Genomic DNA, 26,801 nt, shown 5'->3' with positions numbered 1-26,801 from the left:
CGTTAGGAGCTAGAGCAGAATAAGTCTTCCCTAATTTACTCTTAAGATATTTCCTTTTTTGGTATGTATTATTGTTTTATCTATCGCTTTCAGTTCACTTTATAATCGCTGCATTGTTATTAGGCTAGTGTTACATTTTTGGGGGATATTTTCTTAGTTTAGTTTCTGCTGTATTTCCTTTTAGTTCGAGAGACACAAATTCAGCTATAACCTTCAATTATAACTTTGCACCCTTCAATCCCTATCGCCCTTCAGTTTCATCCCTCCGATTTTTCTATTCTCATTTCTAATTTTGATTATCTACTGCATTTACTCAAACCTTAATTTCCACTGTGCGTTCGAATTGTCTTCTACGCTTTCCTTGTGAAAACTCCGACATACCTGGTCCATCTAAGTCTTTGTTTGTGGGAATTATATGACAAAATCAAAAGTTGGCGAGTAAAGGCGCAACTATTATGATCTTAGGATAAGTTTTCTGGTATCAACAACGTTTCCCTATCATGCACAGAGCCAGAGTTGTATTCGACCGTTTCTCCAACTGAGGTCACGATACAATTGCAGTTCGACCTAATCTCGTTTATAAATTGTTGAGAATTGTGATCGCGTTACATGCCTGAGGTAATCCTATTTGCGACAAGGTTGTTCGACTAACAGGATATAAGGGCAAATTCGTCACGTTTGCTCCCTGTGGCTTGTTTCTATTTTTGTAATGTCGGGCGATTATTAAACCGGTGTAGGAAAGCATAAAGCTGGATTTTCGCAAGTATCAATTCACGAACAAATAAATTCCTTGCTGTTCTTACATAAACATAGTTTGTCTTGCATATCTAATAGTCCTAATAAACTAAACTTAATGAATAAATCAGCCCTCGCCGCCCTCGCTAATAATCTGTTTCGCTATGCACCGCGTTATCAGTGTCGTATATATATTTGGAGGAACTGTAGTCTGTTCGCAAAAGTCACAGTCGCTTTAGGGGACCGAAGGCATATTTGCCGCGGATCAAAAGCCGGTCCATGCTCCGAAGTTTTTTTTTTTTTTTTATATCTTAAATTTTAAACTCAAATTGATCAATACTTCGATCTCGAATGAAAAAGTGGAAAACAAAAAACAGCTCTAGGGAACCGGTAACTTCGGAAACTTGTAATAAACGGGCACCCAGACATCAGCCCAGAAGGGAATCATAAGAAACAACTTACATGGAAAGCTATTCCAAAAGTTACGTGAGTTTATTTCCAAATTTAAATCAAAGAACTTATAGTACAAAACATCACCCAGAAACCCTTTCCTTTATGTCACCCTTACACATCTTTAGCTTTCGTTGCTATTTGGTTTACTTTGTAAATGATCACTTACCGACAGAAGCGAGTCGGAAGTATCATAGCAACTAATAGTAACAATGATAACTTTTATTCATATGGCGGTATTGCCATGCTCATGGCGCATCACAAACATCTGTGTTAAACAATACAGGCAATAATAAAATCTCTCTGACAAAAAAAAAACCTCGGCTGATTTCGCTATCAATCTTAAAAAAGTATGCCTACATTTTAATAATATCTCACTTCGTTTGCCTGAGTTGAGGGATTTTCTCAAGTTTTTGTACCGCAAAAAAAAAGCAAAATAAAAAAAAAATAAAAATAACTGGAATTAATTCGAATCTTACTGTTGAAGCTATCATGGCTAGGAGTATCCAGGATACAGCATCTTAATTTTCATCGCATTCAATGAAAATCTATTGTTACATATTGCTGATGGGATTGTGTATTTGGTGCTTAGTGAGTTCACTAAACTAAATAGTTTCAGATGTTTATCACGGATAGTAAAAGATTTATCCGATTTAATCTGTGATGTAATATGACAAAATCATATCGAGATGATATATCTGTCCTATTCCTTAATTTACTTTCAGGACTGGAACATGAAATCAACTTGATGTTGACTTAATCTCAACCTGAAGAAACAAAGTGTCATCCACAATGAAGCGTCTCGCATAAAGTTCCTCACGAGAAACGAATTCGTCAAAACCCCATCCTATGTTTTCGTCTGTCACAGGCCTTGCAAAGCTTTTAAGATCTTTCCCGACGAACTCCTTAGTTTTGTTTTGCCGTTGGCCTGGATTCTCCTGTTGATCAATCAATGTCAACTTAACATTCTCAGCGAAAGGCCAGGGTAATATAACGTCATATTCTCCCTTCATTACGATAATGGAAACCGAAAGATGAGTATTTTTGCCATTGCCAAAGCCATTTGGATAAAATTCTACTTTTAGCTTGTAGCCATAACTTTCTGTTCCAATTTTTGTGTAGAATGGATCACTGCATATATCATTTTCGTCTTTATCGGTCTGTGCCCGTTTTAAAATCTCACTGAAACCGTCGATCCGCCAAAGAAAAGAGTTTGTATGTTTTACACTTAACAACTTTAGTTGTTTGACGGCCTCTTTCAACTCAACTTTTGTCTCACTTAACTCAACTTTTGTCTTACTTAACTCAGCTTTTGTCTTACTTAACTCAGCTTTTGTCTTACTTAACTCAGCTTTTGTCTTACTTAACTCAGCTTTTGTCTCAATTAACTTAGTTTTTGTGTCCATTAACTCATCTTCGGTGTTATTATTCTTGGAATAAGTGAAATCAAGATGGACTCTTGTTGTTGAATCAAGATGAGACTCCATTTCCTGACGCTGGACCTGCAGGAAAATGTACTTCTTGTTAACTAATAACTTTTACGGATGATAAATTATTTTGAGCGCTTAACATAGGATAGGGTTATCCAAACCAGTCGGACTTTCTTTTAAAGCCACGAAACTACCAAGGAAAAGGTCATTTATTGCATGTGCGGCTCTGAAAGCGTGAAAAGTAAGCGAGCTGATTGGCTACAAGTGGGTGAAATGGGCCTATCCGTCTTACCCTGACCTGTGGCTTTCTAATATAACTAGTATTCTGCAGAAAAAAGGATTTGGTTAACTGGTGTTCAAGTGAGACGAAATGTGATGGAAGAATTTATCTTACTCAAACGACACGTTTTTAGCAATGTAATAACATCGTTCAGTCCGCGTCGTCAGAAACATAACATCAGTTTTACGTCCAGCGTTAGTAATAAACTCTCTCTTGGGAAAGATCCTGGATGCGCCATCGAACCGGAACTGTCTGACTTCATACCGCAAAAGACACGGCAAAACAATGAATTTCTTCTAGCCAGGTAACATACTTTGTAACTTCTGGGAAAATTATTCGTGACAAGAAAATAGTTTCCGGAACATGTAATGAAAGCCGAAAAAAAAAAAAAAAAAAAAATTATAAAAAACGAATAATTTTGTGCTTTCATTTTTCAATTCGTTGTTGCCAAGTTTCTCTCGAATAGAGTAAATCGTTCATTGACAAAGCGTGCCTTGTCTAGTGTACATGCGCTATTGAACAAGTTTGAAGTTAAGACCGTTGAATAATCGTCTAATAATGTAAACGATTTTCTAAAACATATAGTGGCAGATGTCTATAAATTAAAGTTTTTGCACAGAAAGCCAAATGCACATGCTGCTTCTCTCTTGGCCTCTAGTCTAATTCCTTACCTTTTGTTTACAACCAACCCGTGCAAAGGGACAGGAAAGGATTGTCCGCGGACATTCATCTTCAGTGTGAGTCGAAACCTGCATCACATCAGGTAAATGACTAAGTACTTAAGTGTAGGTATCTACTGTGGGTACTATACTGTTCAAGGAGTTACTTTTAATTATTGTTAAACGATACAGCGTATCCACCAACTGAGAATAAAGAATAGAGGCATGCAACACGATCTCTGGGACTGAACATATACATTCGGGCGCGCGTAAAAACAGTGGATGTCAGGCAAAGTCTCAAACTGTTTCACGCTCATCCACTCTTTTAATCGTCACCTCGATTAGCCGAGAGTCTGGAACAGGCTATCAGGACGGTGGAAATAAAATCTAATGAGAATCGCTTTAGCACTGTCTGTAGACTCGGAGAGATTGACAGAGATGCCAGCGTTTCGTAAATATTCAAAAATTGGCCCATCAAGGGGCTGATATATTAGAATGAAGTTTTCAAAACAATTCTTTTCTGCACTCCTTCCCTAGCCATGTGCCCGATGACCCTAGCCAATGCTTTCCGATCTCTTCTCTTGATTTCAATGACTGAGAGCGTAGTACCCCTAAATAAAATCTGGGAGTGAGCGACAAGTGTCGGAGTTGCTTTGGAGGGAATACGAAAAAAATGAGGTTGAATCACCTTAAGAATTATTGTAGCCTATATAAAAATTGTTGGCATTTTCCGGTCGTAAACAAGCAAATTTTAATCAAGCAACTTACAGACAGACATTTCATATAATAAACACCTTTAGCTTGTATATAGAAAGGACAACTTTTAACGACTAAGAAGAGGAAAGCCTCACCATATCCCTTGAAACTGAACGACCACAGTTGTTTGGACAAGTCACTGGAAACTTATTGCACTGTTTAAAGTGTTCCTACAAAAAAAGAATCCAAGAAACACAGACTGGGATGTGTAAATTGTATTTCACAATATATCTGGTTCTCATTATCATAATAGTTGTCCCCTCAGGACTCGGGCGTTTAAAAGCTAATACAATTTTGTTTATACGCGCTGATTCTCCTTTGATTTTAATTGAGGAAAGATTGCCTGGCGAGGAGTGTTATACATTGAGTCTAAAGATGTTGCAGAATGTATTGTTGGGGAATTCAATGACTCTCACAGTACTTACTGGCATTTTGCACGCTGGGTGGGATTCAGAACAATGTGTGCATTGAAGGATTCTCCAGACACACCTAAGAGTTTCATGTTGTTTAAGAAGTCTTCTTATGACGATTACGCCACAGTTTTTGTTGGAACACAGCACTTGATGAACAGGACAAGACCTGAGGTGGACCTTTTTCAAAAGAAAAGCACAACAGAGCATTTAAGGTTAATTTGTTCTGTCTTACAGCTAAGGATCTCAAGTCTCCCTAACCCAATGTCCATTCTTCACCATATAGGAGCCACGAATTAAAAGGAAAAGTTGCTAGGAGAATAAGGTTATTATGCGGATGAAGGTGTTCATTCAGCTACATGTAAATCACGTGACATTCAGCTACATCGGATGGGTGTTGGTTTTTACCTCCTTGTTCCTCAGTTCGCCAGTCCATCCACAGCTATCATTTGGACATCTGATTGCAAGAGAGAGAATCTTTCTTTCTGTTGCTTTATCAGGGAAAATGTCCTAAAACAAGATCATCACATAATTGTATACTTATGTCCCCAGCCTGAAAATAAAGTCCTAAAGTTTCAATTAAAATTAAAGTTAAGAGCGTGTCCACGAGAAAACCGGGCAGGGGGCGCTAAACCTCACATCCCTGATTTGGCTCAAACTTGGCAGAAATGCTAAGTATCATTAGTTAACAAATGTGTCAAAATAATAAGTCAAAATACTTAATTCCTTAGGAGATATAGGGTCCCCCTTGAAAACCCCCATTTCTTGCATTTTTGGCATAATTAATTGGCTAACTTTGCATTGCTGCTGCGACAAACTGAAAATCTATTCGCAAATTAAATCAACTGTGTCGTATTCTATATCTATTAGAATTTAAGAAAATTGAATTGCTTTAACTTTTTCATTTCATTTGATCCCTTACCTCTCGCTTAAGTAAAGACGACTTTTTCAGCCATATTTGGATTATTCTCGAGGAAACGCAACGTTTTATGATAAACATCAAGGGCGCATGCAGTCGAACTTTCTGACAAAAGAAATCTAGGAAGAAACTTGATAGGACATCCATGTCTCTGTGGTTCCTCAGTTGTAACTTTTGGCTTGATATCATTTGTTAGATAGGTAGCCATTATGTCAACAATGTACCAGATTCGATTTGCTTCGGTGCATTGTTGAAATTTTAAGAGCGTGTCTCTGTAATTTACGACCACTCGAAATTGGTTCAAAAATAAATCTTGCCTTAAACGTTGCATGTGGATAAGGAAACCATTGCTATCATCGGAACAAAAGTAGTTTCCCTCAGATTTCAAAATTTTTCATTTTTGAACAATTTTCCGCACGTAGGTCGAATCGTGAAATTGACATCATTTGTGTACACAAAATGAGCAATCTTTATTAGGATCTCACGCTGTCAAAACTGATTTAATACGAGAGATATTCTGGAATACAACAGTTTTATACAGCAAATTTCCAAGTGTGATTAAAAAGTATCTTGATAAATGTATACACAGTCGTCACGTCAAATATGCCACTACTCGACTAAGCGAAAAAGTGGTACTTTTTAAGTTGCGATTTCTCCGTACTGAGACAAAACTAGATATCAAGAGTTACACACACTCAACAACCGTGCACGAGAGCACCATATTCCGTAAAAATATCCATGGCAATTATCGCGGGAAAAATATCAAGCGAAGTGGAAATGTGAGATTTTCAAATACCTGTACAGCGCTTCTTTCAGTAATTTGCATTCGTAATTATCCACAATGAATCACAAAATAATCGCAAATTAACAGCACAGTGCACTTACCAATACTGTAGAATGTCTGTAATTCAGGTTATATTGTCCGAAGGTCCAAGGATTCCAAGGATTTCTTTTCGGGTGCGCGTCTGTAGGAATTTAGGTTATTTATTCTGAGTGACGATTGAGCGGCACCGGGTATTTGTATTCTAGCACTGTAATCCTGTCTATCTTCCAACCTTAAAGCCATGCTGAGAACAGTATCCCCTAAAATACACAGCTCCATCCGAATTCAAGTGGTAAACGGTTCCAAATTTGCCGGTCATTTGTAAGAAATCGAGTGACATTCATCGTGACATTCTCCTCTTTGATAAACAACCCTATGACCTCGATCGCAGGAGAATCTAGACAGGCGCGGGCCGGGGGCGGGGGGGGGGGGGGAGGACAGTCATTGGAGACAACCGCATTCTGTGACCAGTTCTTCTATCTTTGCAACAGTCTTGTTTTGTGTCCTTCGATGTGTAAGGTATCTCATAACAATCACGAATTTCCTTGAGAATTGAATTATTCACAAACATTGAAAGTGTCATAGATAATGGGGTGTTTCAAACCAATGTGCGCAGCGATAGAGTTTAGAAGCTCTACTTCATCTTCAAATCCTTCCCATTGAACTCCCGCTGCCTCCTCTCCTTCTAAAGGTGTTGAATGTTTTCGAGAGGACGCTAGCTTGGAGAAGAAGCTTTTTATCTGGCTTTCTTTTAGCCATTCCTCCCTTGAGAAATGTCTGTCCCCTTCCTCGTTTCTTCACAAGTGCTCGTCGAATATCTTCTGCATCTTCTTTTGGAGTCAGTTTGTTACCAGTCACCATCCCAAGGTCAAACTTTGTCGTTAGATAGGCCTTTTTAGCTCTGCAAAACGGACATTCTCTGAACCTGTTGCCAACGCCCATCCTTGACACAATTCTGAACAACTGCCAAACAGTAGGTCCTCTTGATTCGCTGTGTCTTTCTTTGTCTTCAAATTGGTGATGGTAGAAAACTGCTTAGCCCAGTCTCTTCTTAGGCAATCATACAAATTTTCTTTTGGCAGCCTTGCGGAGGATTGGTTGTCTCCAACATCTAGATGGAGTTCCAAATCAGACAATGTGTCGAACGATTTGTCCGGCGCACCCTGGCTCATTACAATCAAATACGCCAATTTATTCAACGCCTCAGTTTTCCTCTGTTCCTCTCTTTTTGTCCATTGTTCTACGTTTTCAAGGAAAGAATCCATGTGTATTGGAAACGTTTAATAAGGAGGAATGGACTAGATGTTTCTTGTACATGGATTTTGTTGCAACCGTTTTACCCTTGCTGATACTGTAAGCCCTCCAGATTCTGACCTTATTCTTTTCGAACCGAAAGTTGTGATATTTGCTAAGCCCTTGTATTTTATCGATGCCCAAAGTATTCTTAGTTTCGTCAGTCACACCGACACTAGCAGTTATCGTCGCGTTACTGCTCGTTCTTTTAATGCAGAGTGCATGTCAACAGCAGAGAGGATGTCGTGTCCTTCATCGCGGTAAGTTTTAATGCTTGACTTCTTGTACAGATAATCCTATCGCAAATTGCTTTTCCACTCTGTGGTTCCGAGAAATCATATCCTAAAATCTATACACCACTTGATAGATAGATAGTTTATTTGAAAGATAGATCGTTTATTTGAAAAACATTGCAACCAAAGGTTGAATTACGCATTCATTTACAGTATTAAGAAATATATAAGAAATGGTAACATACTTTTAAAATATTAAAAATTAGGTAACATACAATAAAGTCAGCTTATACAAAGCGTGCGTGAATGATGAAAGATAAAACTATGACGGCACCTGTTCGTACGGACCACAGGTAAATTGAAAGCGCGCTTTATCCTTAAGTCCACTCTAGATACATTCCTGGGCGGCAAGAGCTTATGCAGCCTGCGACCTGGTACAAGAATGTTAGAAAAGAGCTTGTTGGCAATATTCTCGCACAGCTCATGCAGCGAGATAAGCCCAGTGCACGCTAGTGCCTCATCATATTCTTTATCAAGAAAAATTATACGTAATGCGCGCTTCTGGTATCTTTATAAATCAACTGATAGATATTGAAGTAGGCTGCTGTGAAAGAGCGTGCATGCACATTCCATAACAGATCTAATACATGTAAGATAGAATTTAACGAGCTCCTTAGAATTAACCTGGGCGCGCTTTAACTGGCGTAAGAAGTAAAGCCGCTTGTTGACTTTCTTTACTATCTCATCTACATGCGCATTCCATTTAAGATCAACAGAGAAGGTGACACCTAACATCTTAAATTTATGAACGCACTATAACTCCTTACTATTGACCACAATTGGGTCAAAGTCAGGTGAGGATCTTAAAAATGAGATGCGTAGCTCCTTACATTTTACCTCGTTCAACTGGAAACCGTTTGTAGCTATCTGTCGATTTAGATCATCAACAAACCACTGAAGATCACTATTCTGGCTCCTTTGGACACCCCAGATGTTGTGGTGTCATCCACGTACTTCCACATATTGCAGTTTCTAGTAGGCGACAGATCGTCAATCATGATCACAAGGAGCTAAGGGCCGAGCGTTGTGCCCTGTGTGACCCCGGATGGAATGGAGCCCCACTCAGAAGAACAATCCTGGTTAAGCTTTACTCTGCCTTCTACACGTCAAAAAGTCAGTGATCCAGGTAATGATGGGACTTGGTAGACTATAACTCATAAATTTACGGACCAAAATTTTATGATCGATCAAGTCGAAGGCCTTAAGGAAATCAAGGAAGATGGTCCGTACAGTTGCTCCATTTACGTCTGTATCACAGAGCCATGAATGCAGCATACTAATGAGGGCAATCGTGGTATTCGACCTCGACACAGTACAAAACTAATTCACAACCACCCTTGCAAGGACTGCGGGTTTGACGTATCGCTCGACAACGTAATCCTCGGCGAGTTTGACGTATCGCTCGACAACGTAATCCTCGGCGAGTTTGACGTATCGCTCGACAACGTAATCCTCGGCGAGTTTGACGTATCGCTCGACAACGTAATCCTCGGCGAGTTTTGATAGCACAGGTGTCAAGGAGATCGGGCATAGGTGTTTATTCACCGGTTTGACGTATCGCTCGACAACGTAATCCTCGGCGAGTTTTGATAGTACAGGTGTCAACGAGATCGGGCATAGGTGTTTATTCACGTCACGAATTGTTTTCTCCTTGGGAACTGGGACGATGTCGGCGTCCTTCCACAAGCTTGGCAGTCTAGCCTCCTGGAACGAGTAGCTAAGGGTATCAGCAACTGGCTGTGCAAACAGGTCAGAATTCTCTTTGAGAAGCCAGCCTGGTACTCCGTCGGGTCCCATTGCCTTAGATAGATATAAGGATAACATCTTTTTGAAAACAGACGGTTCCAGTACTTTCAAAGGACACTGTTCTGCTATAGGACGAGGGAAACTTTCGGCTGCCAAGGGTTCAAAGACATTTATCGGAGCCAGAAAAGCTTTATTGATCGTGTTAGCGATGTCTTGCAAGGTAGGGGGTGTTGATTGGCCACAATCAATGTGTTGGTTCAATGTGGCAGGGTCCAGGCAACCTGATACGCTAGACACACCGCTAAGTTTTTCAACTTCTCGCCACCAAGTAGCTGGCTTAAACTCCTTGAGTTGCTCAACTGTAGACTCATAAAATCTGGCACGACATAGTTTCCTTTCCCTATTTACATGATATCTAAAAACGCGGTATTGATCTTAATCTCCCTCAGCAAGAGCTCTCTGTCGCTTTGCAATGAGCTGCTTTAATTTGCATAATAATCATAATAATCGCTCAAATTGGTAAAAACAGGATCCAGCACATTAGTACCGCGAGTTGGAAAATTCACGAGCTGTTTTAGTTTAAAACCATTGCTGAGTCGAGATTTCTTCACTAGGGTTTTATTGAAATCACCGAGCAGTATCGTACCACAACCGGGGAAACGAGCTTCGATTATCGATAAACAGTTGTACAAATAATCGAGTATAGGTTTATCGGCTGCGTTTGGAGAATGGTAAACTAAACCAACAGCAACTGAGTCCATATAATCTCAAAATTCTCATCCGCCAGGTCGTCGAGAAACTTGAATCGAATAGATTCCTTGACGTAGAGGCATATTCCCCCATGTTCGGCCTCTGACTTTGACTTAGAAATGTCATTGCAGGTAAGATCAACATGTTGCTGTGGTAACAGCCTGCTTCGTCCGATCTTAAAATACTTTGGTTTTCCCTGGGTTTTCCATTTTAACTGTCTGGAGAAGATTTTGAACAATTGATGCCACTGAAAACCAGTCCTGGTTGCTGCTGTCAAACAAGTTAACAAAAGACCCCACGTTAAATGTCTCATTGCGCGGGCTTCGAAATAACGCTGCTCACATGCCACGACAATCCACCTTTCCCGAACCATTCACATTGCTTCTCTCGATATTTTCTTGGTTGGAACTTCATGGCTTAGTCCACAATTACTAGGATAGTGTTCTCATCGAGCTGTTGAGATATCTTACACATCGAAGGACAGAAAACAAGACTTTGTTGCAAAGATAGAAGAACTGGTCACAGAATGCGGTTGTCTCCAATACATACATACATACATATTTATTTATTGCGCTCCCTGAAAAGGGCTTTTCAGCAGCAATATTTAAATAGCAAACAGACTAACTTGAGTATAAATTAAATGAAAATCTTAGATGAATTAGAAATAATTTAAAAATCTTAATGATCTTAATGAAATAAAAGATAAAATTAAATATTAACTATTAAATACAACGTTTCATGATAAATTATTTAAAAGCAGTTCGCATACATTCTTTTTAAAAGTCTTCAGTGAAGGGCTTAACTTTAGGTCCAAGGGGAGTGAGTTCCAAACTTTTGCTCCCCGAAAGGTAAGTGACCTCTGGCCGGTAGAAAGTCGACAGTGTGGCAAGTTGAGATCCTTGTTATCAACAGATGTAAGTTGTCTATTATGAACTTGTGACCTATATACAAATTTGTCTTTCAAATAGATGGGCACCCGATGGTGTAAGCATTTATGCACCATGACGGCTGTTTAATCGCAATTTATCTTCTATACGAAGCCACCTAAGTGATTTAAGGTCCTGAGAGATGTGATCGAACTTTTTCAGGCCGAGTACAATCTTTCCCGCGAAGTTCTGAACCAGTTGTAGCTTCTTTATATTTGACTTGGATGTGTTTCCCCAAACAGTCAAACAATAAAAGAGTTTACTAAATACAAAGGCATTTATCTTTAAAAGTAGAGTTTTCCGATGTATTAAGTGCTTTATCCTATTTATTTGAACAAGTTTGTGAACACATCTCGCAACTAGCTTTGATATCTGTTCATTGTATTTGAGAATTTGGTCGATATAGACATCCAGGTCTCTTGCAACAGAAACAGGTTCAATTTCTTTTCCAAGGATGGTAACAGATAGAGGTGGAAAATTACGCAAGAGTTGTGGAGCGCAAATAACCAAGAGTTTAGTCTTGTCAGGGTTAATCAATAGGGAATTCTTGCAGCACCAACGGGATATTTCCAAAAGGTCTTCATTTAACGCATTGCTTCCGTCAGTAATATCACTAGAGGGAAAAGGTAAGAAAACTTTTGTGTCGTCTACGTAACCTGAATATTTGCAGTGCTTAGGAATCGACAATAAATCGTTAACATACACTGTTAACAGTATAGGACCTAGGATGGAGCCTTGGGGAACCCCGAAATTTAAAGGTAATGGATCAGAAATAGCGTCCTCGATTCTCACGAATTGACTGCGTTTTGTCGAGTAACTCTTAAACTAAGTCCAAGCGGTAGTAGAGACGCCGATTTTGTGGAGTTTCATAAGTAGGCGCTCATGCTGAATACTGTCGAAAGCTTTCGACATATCTAATAAAACAATCAATGAAATTTTGTTCTCATCCATGTTCTTTAAAATGTTATCTGAAAATTTAAGTAGAGCCGTCTTGGTAGAGTGTAATTCACGATTACCGCTTTGAAACTTTGAGATTTTTCCGGAGCGATTCAGAAAATCAACAAATTGACAATGGGCGAGTCTCTCACAGACCTTCGATAATATTGGAAGTAAGGAAATAGGGCGTGTATTTTCTGGTTCGTTGGAATCGCCAGACTTAGGGACAGGTATCACTTCTGCCATTTTGCACGATCTAGCAAAAGTGCCTGTAGCAAACGACTTGTTAAACAAATGCGTGATTATCGGGAGTATTGCAGGAAGGCTATCCTTAAAAACTCTAGATGTTATTTTTTCTGCACCAGGAGCTTTATTCGAGGGTAGACCATTACCGCTATTTTCAACTTGAGATTCGGTTACCGAAGAAAACTTAAAAAGCTCTCGATGGTCATTTTCATGGACATCATTTGCAAAGTTGTAAAATAAGTCATGACCGCTTACAGGGAAGCCAAATTCCTGAGCAAGTCGTCTTGCTTTGTCTGCAGTTGTTCTTCCAACTGAAGTGTAGTACTCGATGAACGAATTGGATAGGCTCAAAGAGTTCTCGGTTTTCAAAGGGACTTCCTTCCTTGGTAAGCAACGGTTAATTACTTTCCAAATTGTGTTCGAATTTCCTTTGCAGTTTGAAGCTCGGTGCGAACGTACCCTTTCTCGGCAAGTCTAATTTCACGCTTTACTTCCTGCCTAAAGAATCTGTAGGCATTCCAGCAGAGGCGATCATTTGTTCGGATAGCGCTTTTGTACCATAAATCACGCATCTTCATCAACTGTTTGATCCTCTGGGTGATGAATGGTTAGGGCGTGATTTAATTTTTACGCGCTTGATCGGTGCATAAACATCAAGAATCTCAAGAAATAAACAATTAAAAGCATCAACTTGGTCATCCAGACTTTCGAAGAAATAAACCATATGAAATAGGATCAGAGATAGGTCCACAAGGAAGTTATCGCGATCATAGTTCGTGTAGCTTCGAATGGCGTGTAGCTTCCAATGACTCCCCCACTCTCGGCCCGCGGCTGTCTATATTATCGAGCCATAGGGTTGTCTATCAAAGATAAGAATGTCACGATGAATGTCACTCGATTTCTTACAAATGACCGGCAAATTTGGAACAGTTTACCACTTGAATTCGGATGGAGCTGTGTATTCTAGGGGATATTGTTCTCAGCATGGCTTTAGAGTTGGAAGATGGACAGGATTACAGCGCTAGCATACAAATACCCGGTGCCGTTGAATCGTCACACAGAATGAATGACCTAAATTCCGACAGACGCGTACCCGGAAAGAAATCCATGGAATACTTGGACCTTCGGAGAATAAAGCCTAACTCACAGACATTTTATAGTATTAGTAAGCGCGCTGAGCTGTTAATTTGCGATTATTTTGTGATTCATTATGGATAATTACAAATGCAAATTACTGAAAGCAGCAACGTACAGGTATGTGAAAATCTCACATTTCCACTTAGCTCTATTTTTTTTCCTGCGATAGTAGCCCTGGATATTTTTATGAAATATGGTGCTCTCATGAACGGTTGTTGAGTGTGAGCAACTCCTGATATCTAGTTTTGTCCCTGTATAGAGAAATCGCAACTTAAAAAGTACCACTTTTCGGCTTAGTCGAGGAGTGGCATATTTGGCGCGACGACAGCGTTGAAATTTATCAAGATACTCTACTTTTTAATCACACTTGGAAATTTGCTGTATTAAACTGTTTTATTCCAGAATATCTCGCGTATTAAACAATTTTTTGACAGCGTGAGATCCTAATAAAGATTGCTCATTTTGTGTACACAAATGATGTCAATTTCACGATTCGACCTATGTGCGGAAAATTGTTCAAAAATAAAAACTTTTGAAATCTGAGTTAAGCCACTTTTGTTCCGATGATAGGCAATGGTTTCCTTATCCATATGCAACGTTTAAGGCAAGATTTATTTTTGAACCAATTTCGAGTGGTCGGAAATTACAGACACGCTCTTAAACGCAGACAGAGCTCTCGGAAAGATCCATCAAAATGATTGGTCTTTTACGGCGTGATACTTATCGACTTACATGATATGTGCTGGTGGAAAAAAGATAATTTGATACCCTAAACGCTGAAGTTAATCAAAAGAACAATCCGCCATCTTTGATCAGATCGCGCCCGCAACTTTCTTCAGCGGTCAACTTTGACATTCACTTGGCATGTTGTGTTTCTAGTCTACAAAGTTTAAAATGTAATATAACGGGACATTTTGTGCATGATACATAGTTTAAGGATCGGATTAAGAGTACATGGTTTAATAACGAATTAGTTTTCGGTGTATGTGTTCTGTATGTTACTCGGCTACTCGATTGAAACAGTTAAAATACTCAGGAATTGTCCATACCTCCCTGTGTGGCATTTATTACAGTAAAAAAGATTTACGGCTACCAAAATGTTTGACTTGTTATTTGTTAAGCTCGAGATAGTTGCTGGTTTACCGAAAAACAAATAAGTCGGTGATATATTGGTCTCCTCTCAGCACAAGGAAAAAGAGAATGGTTGAAAACCTGACATGTATATAGAAATACTTACATATTTTATCCGAGGTTGTCTGCTTACAATTGATATGTAATCTCTTGCAGCTGTCTACTGCAATATCTGGTTCTGCGTTGAGACGTACTTAGAAATTGCTCAATTGCAAAAGTGCAGATTATTACTGAAGGGTGGGGCGAGGAAAAGGGAGGGGGTCAACAATCAATTTCGTTGTAAGTATCAGACAGAGGTGTAATAGCCACTCTTAAAGGTTACAAATAGTAATCGAAAATCCATTAATGTTAACATCAAAATCTGTAAGAAAACCTCCTTCGTGCGCAGACGCTTCTACTTTTCGTAGTGACTCAAGTAGGCCAGAGACTATGCTTCCCCGAACTACTTTAGGTCCGAAAATGTTAAAATCAGTACAAAGTTGGCAAAGCAATTGATAAGAGAAACTGTGTACTAAGGAGGTCGGCATGCATTTCAAGATTATAGGATTGTCAGACTCATCTAGACTGTTAAAAGGTGAGTAAATGAGAGCAGGATTTTGCGACACCAACTCTTGTATTTGCAAACATCCCAGGCATAAAGTGATATGAAAGGCAACCAAAATCCTTTCTTTCGCATTTCGCGGATCCTAGTGTTTTCGCAAACGTCTCTGGGGTTGTCAGGGGGCAAACATAGTAATTTGCTACAAGAAAGATTAGAGTGAAAGGTTGCTTCGAAGTCCAAGGAAACGACTTTGAAGAGACATGATCGCTTTTTTGCCACGGTTTTTTTCAGGAATGGATTTAGCCAATGTTTATACGAGGAAAATGTAAGTTTTTTGTTTGCGTTTATTTACGCAACACGCCTGGCACGTTTTAATTACTTCAACTTTAGATGTTGATATCTAGACAACCAATCAGAATATCGAAAAAGGTTGACATACTTTTGTTGATTGATGCCTTGTGACTGCGTAGACATTTTGCTTGTGCTGCGGCATCCGATACACGATAATTTTAATCGAAGAACCTGTTATGTATGGCAATACCGCTGGCCATTATTCACAGTTATGTAATTGTTGAGTTATTGTTTGTTAACCAATCACATTAAACCACGCGGTTCGGACTCCTGAAATTTCCTAATAGGAAAACTGACTTAAATTATATTTTCATCGTAGTTTGCATTTATTAAGCTTTCTTCTGTTGTATAGTTTTGGAAGGATGTAATGAAAGTAGCGCGCGTACAAGTTTTTTCATAAGGACACCCGCGAAGGTAGGAAGTAATCTTAAGTCTTGGATAGGATATTCGACCACAGAAAGTAAGTGGTAGCCTGACTAGCACTGTGGCATTAAAGTCTGATAGATATCTTTTTTCAAACTGATGCCTTTATCATTTTTAACTGAATTGGATAACTTTGACATTGATGCATCCTTGTCCTTTACTAAAAAAATAAACATTGCTGATTTCCAAAGACATTCAATGTTGGAAGGTTGCTAAAGGATCACTGGATCTCGTGGTAAACTAGGTCCCCTACTTTCTCCGTCTACGCGATCGACGCTGTGCTATCCATTACCAAGCCGGAAATTTTATTCAGTGGTCGAGCGTGTATGTCATATAATCGGTTCCTTGTGCTGAGAGGAGACCAACATATCTCCGACTTAAATATTTTGACTTATTATATTCACATATTTGACAAGGAGATTTGTTTTAGTTAGCAAGTAACTAGTTTTCTGCAAGAGATTATTAACTACCTGTGAATGAGTTATCTCAGTTTATAATCTTGTTTTTTTGTTAATCAGGGACTAAAAGCATGAGTGCCTTGAAATCATGATATTCGAACTGAAGAGATAAGAACAAAAATACATATCGGTATATTTACAAGTAACTTAAATTGATATATACTTTTAAAATATAAGCGTGAAAAAATTGTTCAGTACTTGAAATATTTAAGCCTTTTCCAAGAAGAATCATTTAGATATTCTAGTTCAATGGAAAACAGCCAGAAAAGCAAACCAGTAGGAACGTTTAAGAGCAAACTTTTTCCAAGACTGCGTGAGAAGTGGCCCATCAATCGAAAAATGACTATCCTTATATTTCATTCCGGGATACCTTATAGTGAACTAAGAAACATTGCAATGTCTTTTTCTTCACAGACTTGCTTCTTTATTGTAGAAAATTCACAAAAACTGAAAAAACCGTCAATTTAATAAATTTGTATTGGAGGGATTGAGGTATAGTTTAGGTCTAAGACGGGACCATCTCATTTAATTTGGAGCTCACAGAACGCTTTTGAAAATCATCAATATTTCAATTTCCAAATATCGCATTCTGTAGCAAATTTTCAATTGTCATTTTTTTCCATGCGCTATTACTCAGGTTCGGTTCAGGGTTTTGGCTTTTGTCTATGTTAGATGATCAGAGAGCCGCTTGTCTTGAGGCAAAGCGGACACCTGGCAGGGACCTTTCTATGATGTTTTGTAGGTACTCTCTTGCTTTGACACGAATTTCAAGAGGCTCTTTCCAAATTTTTCTTGGGAAGAGTTAGTTCTGAGAAATCTTATTACTTCACCTCTAATGAAACCATATTTTATGCGCAGTGGGTGGAAAGAGGCAAAGTTCGTAAATTGAAAGGTCTCGGTGGGCTCGTAGTGGGTTTTTGATATCCAAGATCGAATAATTTGTAAATCCTTTCTCTTTAAACACTGGGGTATTGAGGAAAGTGATTTGGTTCTCTGATATTTCGGCCGTGAATCTGATAGCAGGGTGGAAATAGTTAGCTAGTTTAATAAATCGATTTACCTCTTTTCTGTTGCAGTCACAAAGGGAGAAAACAATAGCAATCAGAAAGTTTCCATTCTCTTGGCTTGGTTTTCCTTCGGTTGGATCACATGTAATCTCGTTTCAGTTTCTACAATGAAAATGTTGGCTGATGACACTACCATTTTCGTGCCCATAGCGGTTCCATGTGATTGCAGGAAGTTCTCCTCAATTAATTGAAATGGATTTTCACTAAGGATTAATTAAGCAAGGCATTTCCTTAAGGTGGTGCGTTGGGATCAGTAAGTCATGGTTGTGGAAATTTTCGTATCCTTCTCGTTTGATAATCACCGAACAAAACCTTGCCACAGAGTCTTCATTCACTCACAGCAGTCTTCTGACTTTTCCGTTAAAGTAGTTACCACAGGGACTTTCACATGGATTTGAACTTTGCTTTTCAGTGAAAGAACCCTTCCAAGGTAACTTATTCTATATTATCTAATGAACAAGTTTGTTAACAAAATAATTTACACAATAGTATCTGTGATTTTCGTGGCTGAAAACCGCAAGAAGGGAAATAGTAAATGTTTCCTTGTAATTGAAACAAGACGATCCAAGATCGTAAGTCGGGCTACAGGTAGACGTGCTGATATGAGTGTTGACCATTCGTGGTGCGCAGAGGCTCTAAAAGAAATACCAAGGTCCTGGTTTGTGGGCGTAGCATAAAGTTCTTTTCATCTCTGAAAGACACCAATTCTACAACAACGTACTGTCACATATTTTTGGTGCAATACCCTAAAAGGTATCACAGGAGCTGCTGCTGTGGACCTTTTGAGGCTCAACAGCCTAAGGGGTACCAAGCCCACCTTTTTTTAACCCCTAAAAGGTACAACGGGCACCCCAGTCCTTTTTATTTAAGGAGTCCCCCTTCCCAAGGGTGATAAGTACATGCCAATTGATGCGTGTGTTAAAAAAGATACATTATGAAATTGTAATTGTAATGGTCTGAAAGCAAGGAAGTCTATTTCATCTTGAAAACATTGTATACACAGCATACCAGTAAGGACCTTCCCTGATTTTCTCTTTGAATTAATGAATGCAGATATCAATAGTTGGGATTGTCTCACCCTTCTGCTGTTGTCTAACTTTGAATTTGGTTTTGTTTCTAAAATATATCTGTTGCAGTCTTTTCATTTTTGGAGTGGGTTCCAAATTATCATAACTATATTTTCGTCTGTGCTTTTGCTGTGACTGATTTGATGAAGGTCCGTGTTAGATGTGCAAGACAAAAACTGCATTTCGTAGTGAATAATACCTGTTTAAATTTTCTTTGTAACAATGTTAGAAATAGCTTGTACTAAACTAATGATGGTATACCACTTATTTTTATTTGTTTTATTGCAGGTTCACAAGTATCTTCATATGTCAAGGAGAACATATACTTTGCTCTGACTGTTTGTTGAAAAATACAAGTAATACCTAACAGTAACTTGCAAGCCACAATGAAAACCCTTTATTTCCCAGTAGTTGTTGAAAATTAAGTTTTCCAACTTTTTTTTTATATTGTTTAAACCACTGGACAACATCCCGTGGCTATGAGCTTTAATTTGGACTGATATCTCAGCTCTACAAATATTAAAACTCGTGTATAAATCTGCCCTTTTTAGATGCCTGTTGATGCCCATCTTACGATATAATTTATTTCCTCAGTCAGCTGTGCAACATAGGGTTATGGAATTCTAATAACTACAAGACTTTGCTGCTGAGTAACACATTGCATAAAGCCCTACAGCAGAGCATTGTTTACAAGAGCAGTTGTGTTCTTCTCTCAAACTGTTCCCTGCAGTTATTTCATATGTACTTATGTGCACTCCTCTGAGTTCATAATTGTCATTGAGGGAGTCTATAGTCTGAATATACTGTACTAAGCCCTGAATAGATGGTACTTCTAATAGTACACATGTACCTGAGGGATGGCTTCTACCATATTCGTCTCTCGTATGAGAATCAAATATCTTATAACTCCCATTATCAGTACAATAGATACTGACACTGTTTACATTCTATTGTCAGAATAAATGAAGAGTAATTTTGTGACATGAGTGATTCAAAGCCCTTTCTGTAGACATACTGTACTGATATTCCTCAATTATTGAATCACATTAATGTAGATTACCATTGTAGCTTTCACTTTACTTAAGCTAGTAATTTTTTTCAGACAAAGCAATCATTGACAGTAATTCTGTTTGCTTTAACTACAACTGCCCTGTACATCATGACAGTGTTGAATACAATTGATTACCCATCTCCAAAATTTGTACCAGATATACTCTCTTTTTTATCTTAATATAAATCAGAGCAATCATACTCATAACAACACATTGTTTTCCAGCATTTTCATCAAATTACATGATATCACCTTGACTATATGGTGCCTTGATTGTTAGAATAGGATCAATACCATGTATAGGAGACCCACAATTTGTCTCAATGTCATTGCACACATTCAGTGTAGCACAATGACCTCTGTGGCTTACATTCTTGTACACACTTGTTAATGTATTACAGCTATACAAAGATAGATATTTACTGAGAGTCTCTACAACTCAACAATTTTCGATTCAGTGTTGACTGTTTAGAATGCCATTTCTTTCTCATCTTTTGTACAAACTTAATACTGTCAATTACTGCTCCTTTTTCTAACTCTGCATTTGATGTAGCAATACATTTTTGATGAGATAGGAATGTTTTAAAGAATTCTTCCACACATCAGTTTCTTTATTTATTTTTTTTTTCGTGAAAGATTTTCTAGTTAATTTACTGGCATTCTGCTATGCTCACGATCGAATCGCCTTCGCACATGGTACTCACCACTGTTAATTTCACAACGACTAACAAACACCGCATGAGGAGAACTGAATTCTTTTGCATATTTTATTTCTTTTGCAACATCATTTCGTTGTGCACACAACGCTGATTCATCACACTTTTATTCTATGCATAGCGCTCCTTTGTCCAAATTATGCATCATCACATTCATTTGACACCGCGTTATTTGGTACCAAACAAACATTCCTGCATAACAAAAACGTGAATTTATTATTGGCACAAAAGCGACATAACTAATGGAATGAACAGAAAAACAACAGCGGATAATATACTCTGTTTGAGCAAAAGCATAACAAATGTAAGCTTAATAATCACGATAGAGGACACATAAACATAACAATTACGTTTATCCTCACTGATGAAAGTCCAACATGGCATCTTTGTTGTCGTTTCCCAGAGTTTGATCACGAGGCACCTTGTATTTATCAGCAAATGTTCTCCTGTTACTCTGTCCACATCCATATTTCAGTGTTTACTGATAACTCATTTGATTTCAGGTTTGATTCTAGAGAGACCTTCGCTAAATCATTTGATTCTTTTACTATTTTGAGTTCGCGGAACGACCGATTGGAAATATACGCTCATTACACGCGCCATCTTTTAGAGTGGGTCTACCGCGAACGGTGTGTGGGTCTGTATCAGTGTTTAAGCGTAGAAAAGATGACACACATTGTTAACATATTCGACACATCCGCCATCTTTGAAATCGTGGAAAAAAGGTTGCGCCTTTATTACTACGTGTCTGCAGTATTCCCCATTACACGTGACGGAGTTTTGTGGAGAAACCCGATGGTAAACCGATAGTCGGTCGCCCAACTAATAATTTTAGCCTTGCATGACAAACGCTCGAGTGTGTTACATCTACAGTAGTATCAGATTGCTGCTCGTCTTCAAGGTCATCGGCAGACAACACTTGACCCTAACGGTATAAATGACTGGAATGTTCTCTTTCAAGTCCAAAATGAAGCTCAATTTTATCTAGTACTTTCCCAAATCATAAATGTGATCGGATATGTAAAGAAAAACAGACGCCCTCCGTTAGCTTACGGAATGTGTTATCGAAAACAATTTCGCCATGGGAAATGGATAAGAATTCGGGACGAAATGCCAGATTTGACCACGAAGTGCTCAATTAGATTATATCGTGACGTAATTGACGATGTTGCATTTTTCACGAAGTTTAACCTGTTTTTTCAGCGCAGAAATGAAAAGCACCCGACTAACTTTTATATTCTCGAAAACAACACTATCTCCACTTATCATGAGCTTAACCCGGAACCGAATCCAAGTCATAGCGCATGGAGAAAATGACGATTGAAAATTTGCTGCGGAATGCGATATTTTGCATTAAATGATATGGTCCCGATTTAGACCTAGACCATACCTCAATCCCTCCAATACAAACTTATCAAATTGATACAAGCATGCTCTCTTTTGCGCTTTTCGTCAGCACAGTCAATTTGACTCTACTTTGATCACTGATTGCTGCCTTTCTACAGCTACCGGCGTTCGTTACAGTTTTCATGAATTTTCTCGAACAAAGAGGCAAGTGTGGGAAAAAAAAACCTCACACCTCTCTTGGTTCACTGTAATGAATCTCTCAGCAAAACATGAAGGTTACCAACTTCTAGACCATATGCCATATTTTTCGATTTTCACTCTGTCCACTCAAAATTTGCTCTTAAGAAGCTAAAGAGGTTATTTACCTTGTCTGGGTCTAGATTCTGCCTGTCCGATGGACAAGTTAAGGACCGTCCTTGACTTCGCTTCCTGTGTTAAAATTCATAAGTATGAATGTGTCATTGGGTTCAGAGATCATACTCGTTTGAAGGTTTTTGCAGCTAATGCAAGTGTTTGATTTTTTGGATTGATTTGATCTTTGTAAACGGAAAGTTCAGAAGGACGATATAGATCAGGTTTCGATTTGAAGCAAATTGAAACGAGAGCAATCGCTCTTATTATGCTTTCTACCCCATAATGTTGGACTCTTTGGAGGAGATACTTCGGAAGACATTCGCAGTGGGGAATACGGATTGAGATGTATTTTGCTAAAGATCCGTAGAAGCAAAAGCATATAGTTTGCGAAATGACTTTGACTATGGCAACGCATTGTCACAAAACGAAATTGCATTGTGATGTAAATTTTCACGGCCGCCACTACCATTGTAACTGATGTGTATGAACGTAACACTGATTTTTAACCCCTTACTCGGAAGAGCTACTCTTGCAGCATAATGTAGCATAATGGATTATATGAGGCAATGAAAATTAATACCAAAAGGTTGTTTTCATTTATTCATACCTTCTAATATCCTCGTCAAGACATCCTTTGCAGTATCTGTGGCCGCATCTCGTTTGAACAGGTTCCTTTAGTGGCAGATGACATATCGGGCACTGAAAATCCTCGTAAACTGCTTCCATAAAGTTCTCGTTGTGGCCCAAGGGAGGGCGATATTCATTCGACGCGGATTCCGCCATTTTGAAAACCGCTCGGGATACTCGAACTTATTTTTTTAATTATGATGCAATATGCAAAAAATGCGACTACTGTTTCAAAATGTATATCAAATGCAACCAGGCACGATATTTGATCTCTATCAATAGAATAATGTTAGAATCGTTGAGATTTTCGTTTTACTTCGCAAAAAAAAAAGCATAAAAAAATCCATACTTATATGGGAAAATTTTCTCCAGCACGAAAAAATAACTTCTTTCCCTTACAATGACATCTCTTCATTAAAATTTTGACGCACTGACCGAAAAAAAGTCCCTAAGGTCGAGTAAAATGTATTTTCTGATGAGTTGAAGACATCATCTTGCTCAGACGGGTTAAAGGAAACTGTCGCAAGAGGGTCACGCGTTCTTTCGAGTTTCATAAAATTTACTAGCTACTCAGTCAAGCATAGTCATTTCTTATAAATTTTGTATTGTTTTCGTAGCATTGTTTCGGTGAAGTGACAGTCTGTGTGAAGCAGCCGACAGAGTATAAGCTTTGTTGGAGTTAAATGCAAAGTCCTGGCAGATGGGAGTCTGTGTAAACGCTCATTTACCTTCTGGTTATGGAGAGGATTTTATGAGTTAAATTGACGACGATTTGCTCTGTTTAATTTGTCAAGTACCTCTGCGAGAGGCCGTTCTGATGAGATGTGGTCACAGGTTTTGTCCACAATGCCTCGAGCAATACCTTGCAAGGTTTGGGTTCGTATTTTTACTTCATTGTCCCTCGTCCATGCAAGTTACGATCTACTCATCATTTAAAAAATTTCGTTCAGGTATTATCGACATAAACATGCTTGTAATGAGTCTGTCATGACATCTCTGAGAAAAATGCGTTACTAACCAAGCGTGAGGTCAAGATGGCTGGATATTGGCCGAGTTCTTTTTTTTTTGCATTTTTATGGACCGAGACGAAGTCGAAGTCCATAAAAATGCGAAACGAACGAGGCTTATATCCAGCGATTTTGACCAAACAAGCTTGGTTAATAAAGGATTTATTGCATTGCATTGCAAAAATATTTCGCTTTATTGTCCAACTACATTTCGTAGAGTACAAATAACGCCATAGACGAGAACAAACATCACGCGGTATTTGTACTCTAGAGTACCGGTTAAACAGGTTTTCTCGCATCGCGCAAGAGAAGAATTGGACTGTAGTTAGGAAAAAAAATGGCGGACAATTTGAATCACATTTCCGACGAGGAAGAGTCAGAATGGCTGGAAAATATAGATCCAAGTTTATCAGATGAATCGAACGAAGAAAAACAGTTAGACGACCAGGAAATTTCTTCATTTATTGAAGAAAACAGAAACAACAATACGACAACGCGCCAGTTCCGTTCCGTTTCGCATACTTTTGTCACGTACTCCCCGTAAATAAATATCTGCGAAATTCGCCCGCACTGAAATAACAGTTTGGCGTGTTAGATAATAAATAACTTATTAGACGTTTTGTTGTGTAGTATTGCTGAGTATTTTTACTCGTTATTTGTATTTTGACACCCCCACGGGCTCGTCAAAATACGGCACAACTCGTAAAAATACTCAGCGATACTACACAACGAAACGTCTAATAAGATATATTTATTAAGAATTAGTAATGACTTGAGAGCCGGGAAAGAAAGCCAGCTGTGTTTGTAGCGCAACAAACTCACGAGAGTCGTTTCTGTTTTCTTTGTTTTGACTATCTTCTGCTGCTTTTTGCTTTTCTATCCCCAAAATTGTTCATGAATTACGAAAGTAGGCATGTCTGCCTTATCAAACTGACCAGACGGATTCATAAAAGGTGGGAGGTTGACTGGAACTCCCTTGTGCGCGAGATCTCCCCCAATGTTGAAGCCTCTGTCTGCCATAACTGCATCACCTCTCTGCAATTTATCTATAAGCCCTGACTTCTGTGTAAGTTTTCTGTCTGAAATGGAGCCTCCATAAGCTTCAGAAACAAATAAAATGACTCCCTTTGGAATGATACCAACTAAAGCCTTGAGCGTGTTCGTGTTCTTGTATGGTGAGAAGGTGATTTGCTGTGCGGCAGGATTGCTAGGTTTTTCGATGCAAATCTCTGTAGCATCTATAATAATAGTTGTATTCTTGTATTTCATGTTAAAACATTCTGTTCTTTGCCCATCTACAATGTCTTTGTTAGGTAGAATGTCAAGTTCTTTAAATTTAAAATACATAAACTTAATCCAGGTGTTAACTATCTGACTCACTATGCTTTGAGTCACACAAAACCTGGTTGCAAGATCTTCCTCAAGTAAACCAGTTTTGAGGCGACAAAGAACCATCAATAACTCATTTTCATTGCTAAAAGTTCGGCCAGGTTCTACATTTCGGGTCGAGTCACTTTTTGATCTGTCCTTGTTCTTGTAATTCAAGTTAACAGCTGCATCACGTCCAAGAATATCAAGGACCGTGGTAAAGATATCGTAGTTAGCAAAGCCAGAGTAGAATCGTAAAAATTTGTCGTTGTCCTTAATGTTATCTATTCTGAAGATGTTTTTCTTTAACAACATTTCCATTTCATTCCTTGCCTTTCTTTCTTCTTCAAGTTGAAGTTTAAGTTCCTTTATTTGCCTTTGCAAATCCTGCTCAGTTTTCATATGTTGTTGCTTCAAATTTGTGATTTCCATTTGCTCCTCTGACAAACCGTTAACATCCTCATTTGCTTCATTGGTCATATTTTGATAGGCCCTTTCCTCCACAAGCTGCTCATTACATACATTTTCATCCACGACTACATCACCTTCGAAAGAAGACAGATTGAGAGTTTTAGCTGCTTTAGGTTCACTTCGACACCGTTGAAGTCATATCTTTCTTTCGGTGGATTTCTCTTCGTTTTCTGATTGGTGAAGCAGAATAAGGTCGGCACTGATCCTGTTTTCAGACTTGCTTTTCTTCCAGAAAATCATCTAAAGAAAAACTTTTCATCAAAATGCTCGCTCAGAGGAAAGAGTTTTTGCTTAATGGCGAATTTTCTCGTCTGATCTTTACTAGCCACGTCTTCAGAAGGTCTTTGTTGTTTAGTGGCAGTGAAAGCCATGAAAGCCCTTTACATGCTGGTTTATCGCTTCGATTTGTGCACCCAAAGGCCACACAATGTCTGACTATAGTTCTTGATTCTTTTGAAGCTTGAAAAAATAGGGAGTAGCCGATCAATGTCTAGAATACGGCTTCAGAGCTCAGATTCGCTGTGAAACTCTTCGACCATCTTAAATCACTTGGCCCAAATGCCTCGCTTCCATGCAATTTTATTGAGAGACCGCTGTTTAGCCAACTCAACTCCGATAACTGCTATTATTTTTTCTTCATGCGCGGGATCAACATGGGCAATCCAACTCAGGTAGCCAATCAGAACACAGGATTAGCTTCATCTTGCCCACGGGCACTGCGAGCGATGGAATAAAGCATATTATTACATCGCTCGCAGGATCAAGAAATAAAGAAAACAGAAACGACTCTCGTGAGTTTGTTGTGCTAGACACAGTTGGCTTTCTTTCCAGGTTCTCGAAGTAAATAAGTCATTCCTAATTCTTATCAAAGCGAAATATTTTTGCGATGTAAGAAATCCTTCATTAACCAAGCTTGTTTGGTCAAGATGGCTGGATATTAGCCTCATTCTTTTTTAGCATTTTTGTGGACCTCGACTTCGTCACGATCCATAAAATGCGAAAAAAGAACTTGACCAATATCCAGCCATCTTGA

The 26,801-nt window shown here is 38.7% G+C and overlaps 2 protein-coding genes across 2 annotated transcripts in view; both read right to left on the bottom strand.

Annotated features, from left to right (window-relative positions):
* Window positions 1–23,087, bottom strand: part of LOC111342019 (TNF receptor-associated factor 4) — a 24,005-nt gene extending 918 nt beyond the window's left edge. Inside the window, exons 1-7 of the mRNA XM_022949062.2 lie at window positions 22,903–23,087; window positions 22,307–22,370; window positions 5,129–5,230; window positions 4,736–4,900; window positions 4,406–4,480; window positions 3,567–3,644; window positions 1–2,687 (exon numbers count right to left, since the gene is read on the bottom strand). The exon at window positions 1–2,687 is cut by the window's left edge and continues 918 nt beyond it. Of these exons, the coding sequence (XP_022804797.2) occupies window positions 1,926–2,687; window positions 3,567–3,644; window positions 4,406–4,480; window positions 4,736–4,900; window positions 5,129–5,230; window positions 22,307–22,370; window positions 22,903–23,078 (1,422 nt within the window). The 5' untranslated portion in view covers window positions 23,079–23,087 and the 3' untranslated portion in view covers window positions 1–1,925. The remainder of the gene's footprint in view (window positions 2,688–3,566; window positions 3,645–4,405; window positions 4,481–4,735; window positions 4,901–5,128; window positions 5,231–22,306; window positions 22,371–22,902) is intronic.
* A 1,718-nt stretch (window positions 23,088–24,805) lies between these two features.
* LOC111342011 (uncharacterized) lies at window positions 24,806–25,777 on the bottom strand. Its single transcript, XM_022949054.2, has one exon. It carries the CDS (start codon window positions 25,775–25,777, stop codon window positions 24,806–24,808), a length of 972 nt encoding a protein of 323 aa, XP_022804789.2.
* Between the last annotated feature and the right edge of the window lie 1,024 nt (window positions 25,778–26,801).

This window comes from Stylophora pistillata, chromosome 6 (genome assembly GCF_964205215.1).
Source record: "Stylophora pistillata chromosome 6, jaStyPist1.2, whole genome shotgun sequence".
NCBI lineage: Eukaryota > Metazoa > Cnidaria > Anthozoa > Scleractinia > Pocilloporidae > Stylophora > Stylophora pistillata.
The sequence above is the reverse complement of the archived record's forward strand: the minus strand, read 5'-3'. Positions and strand labels throughout refer to the sequence as shown.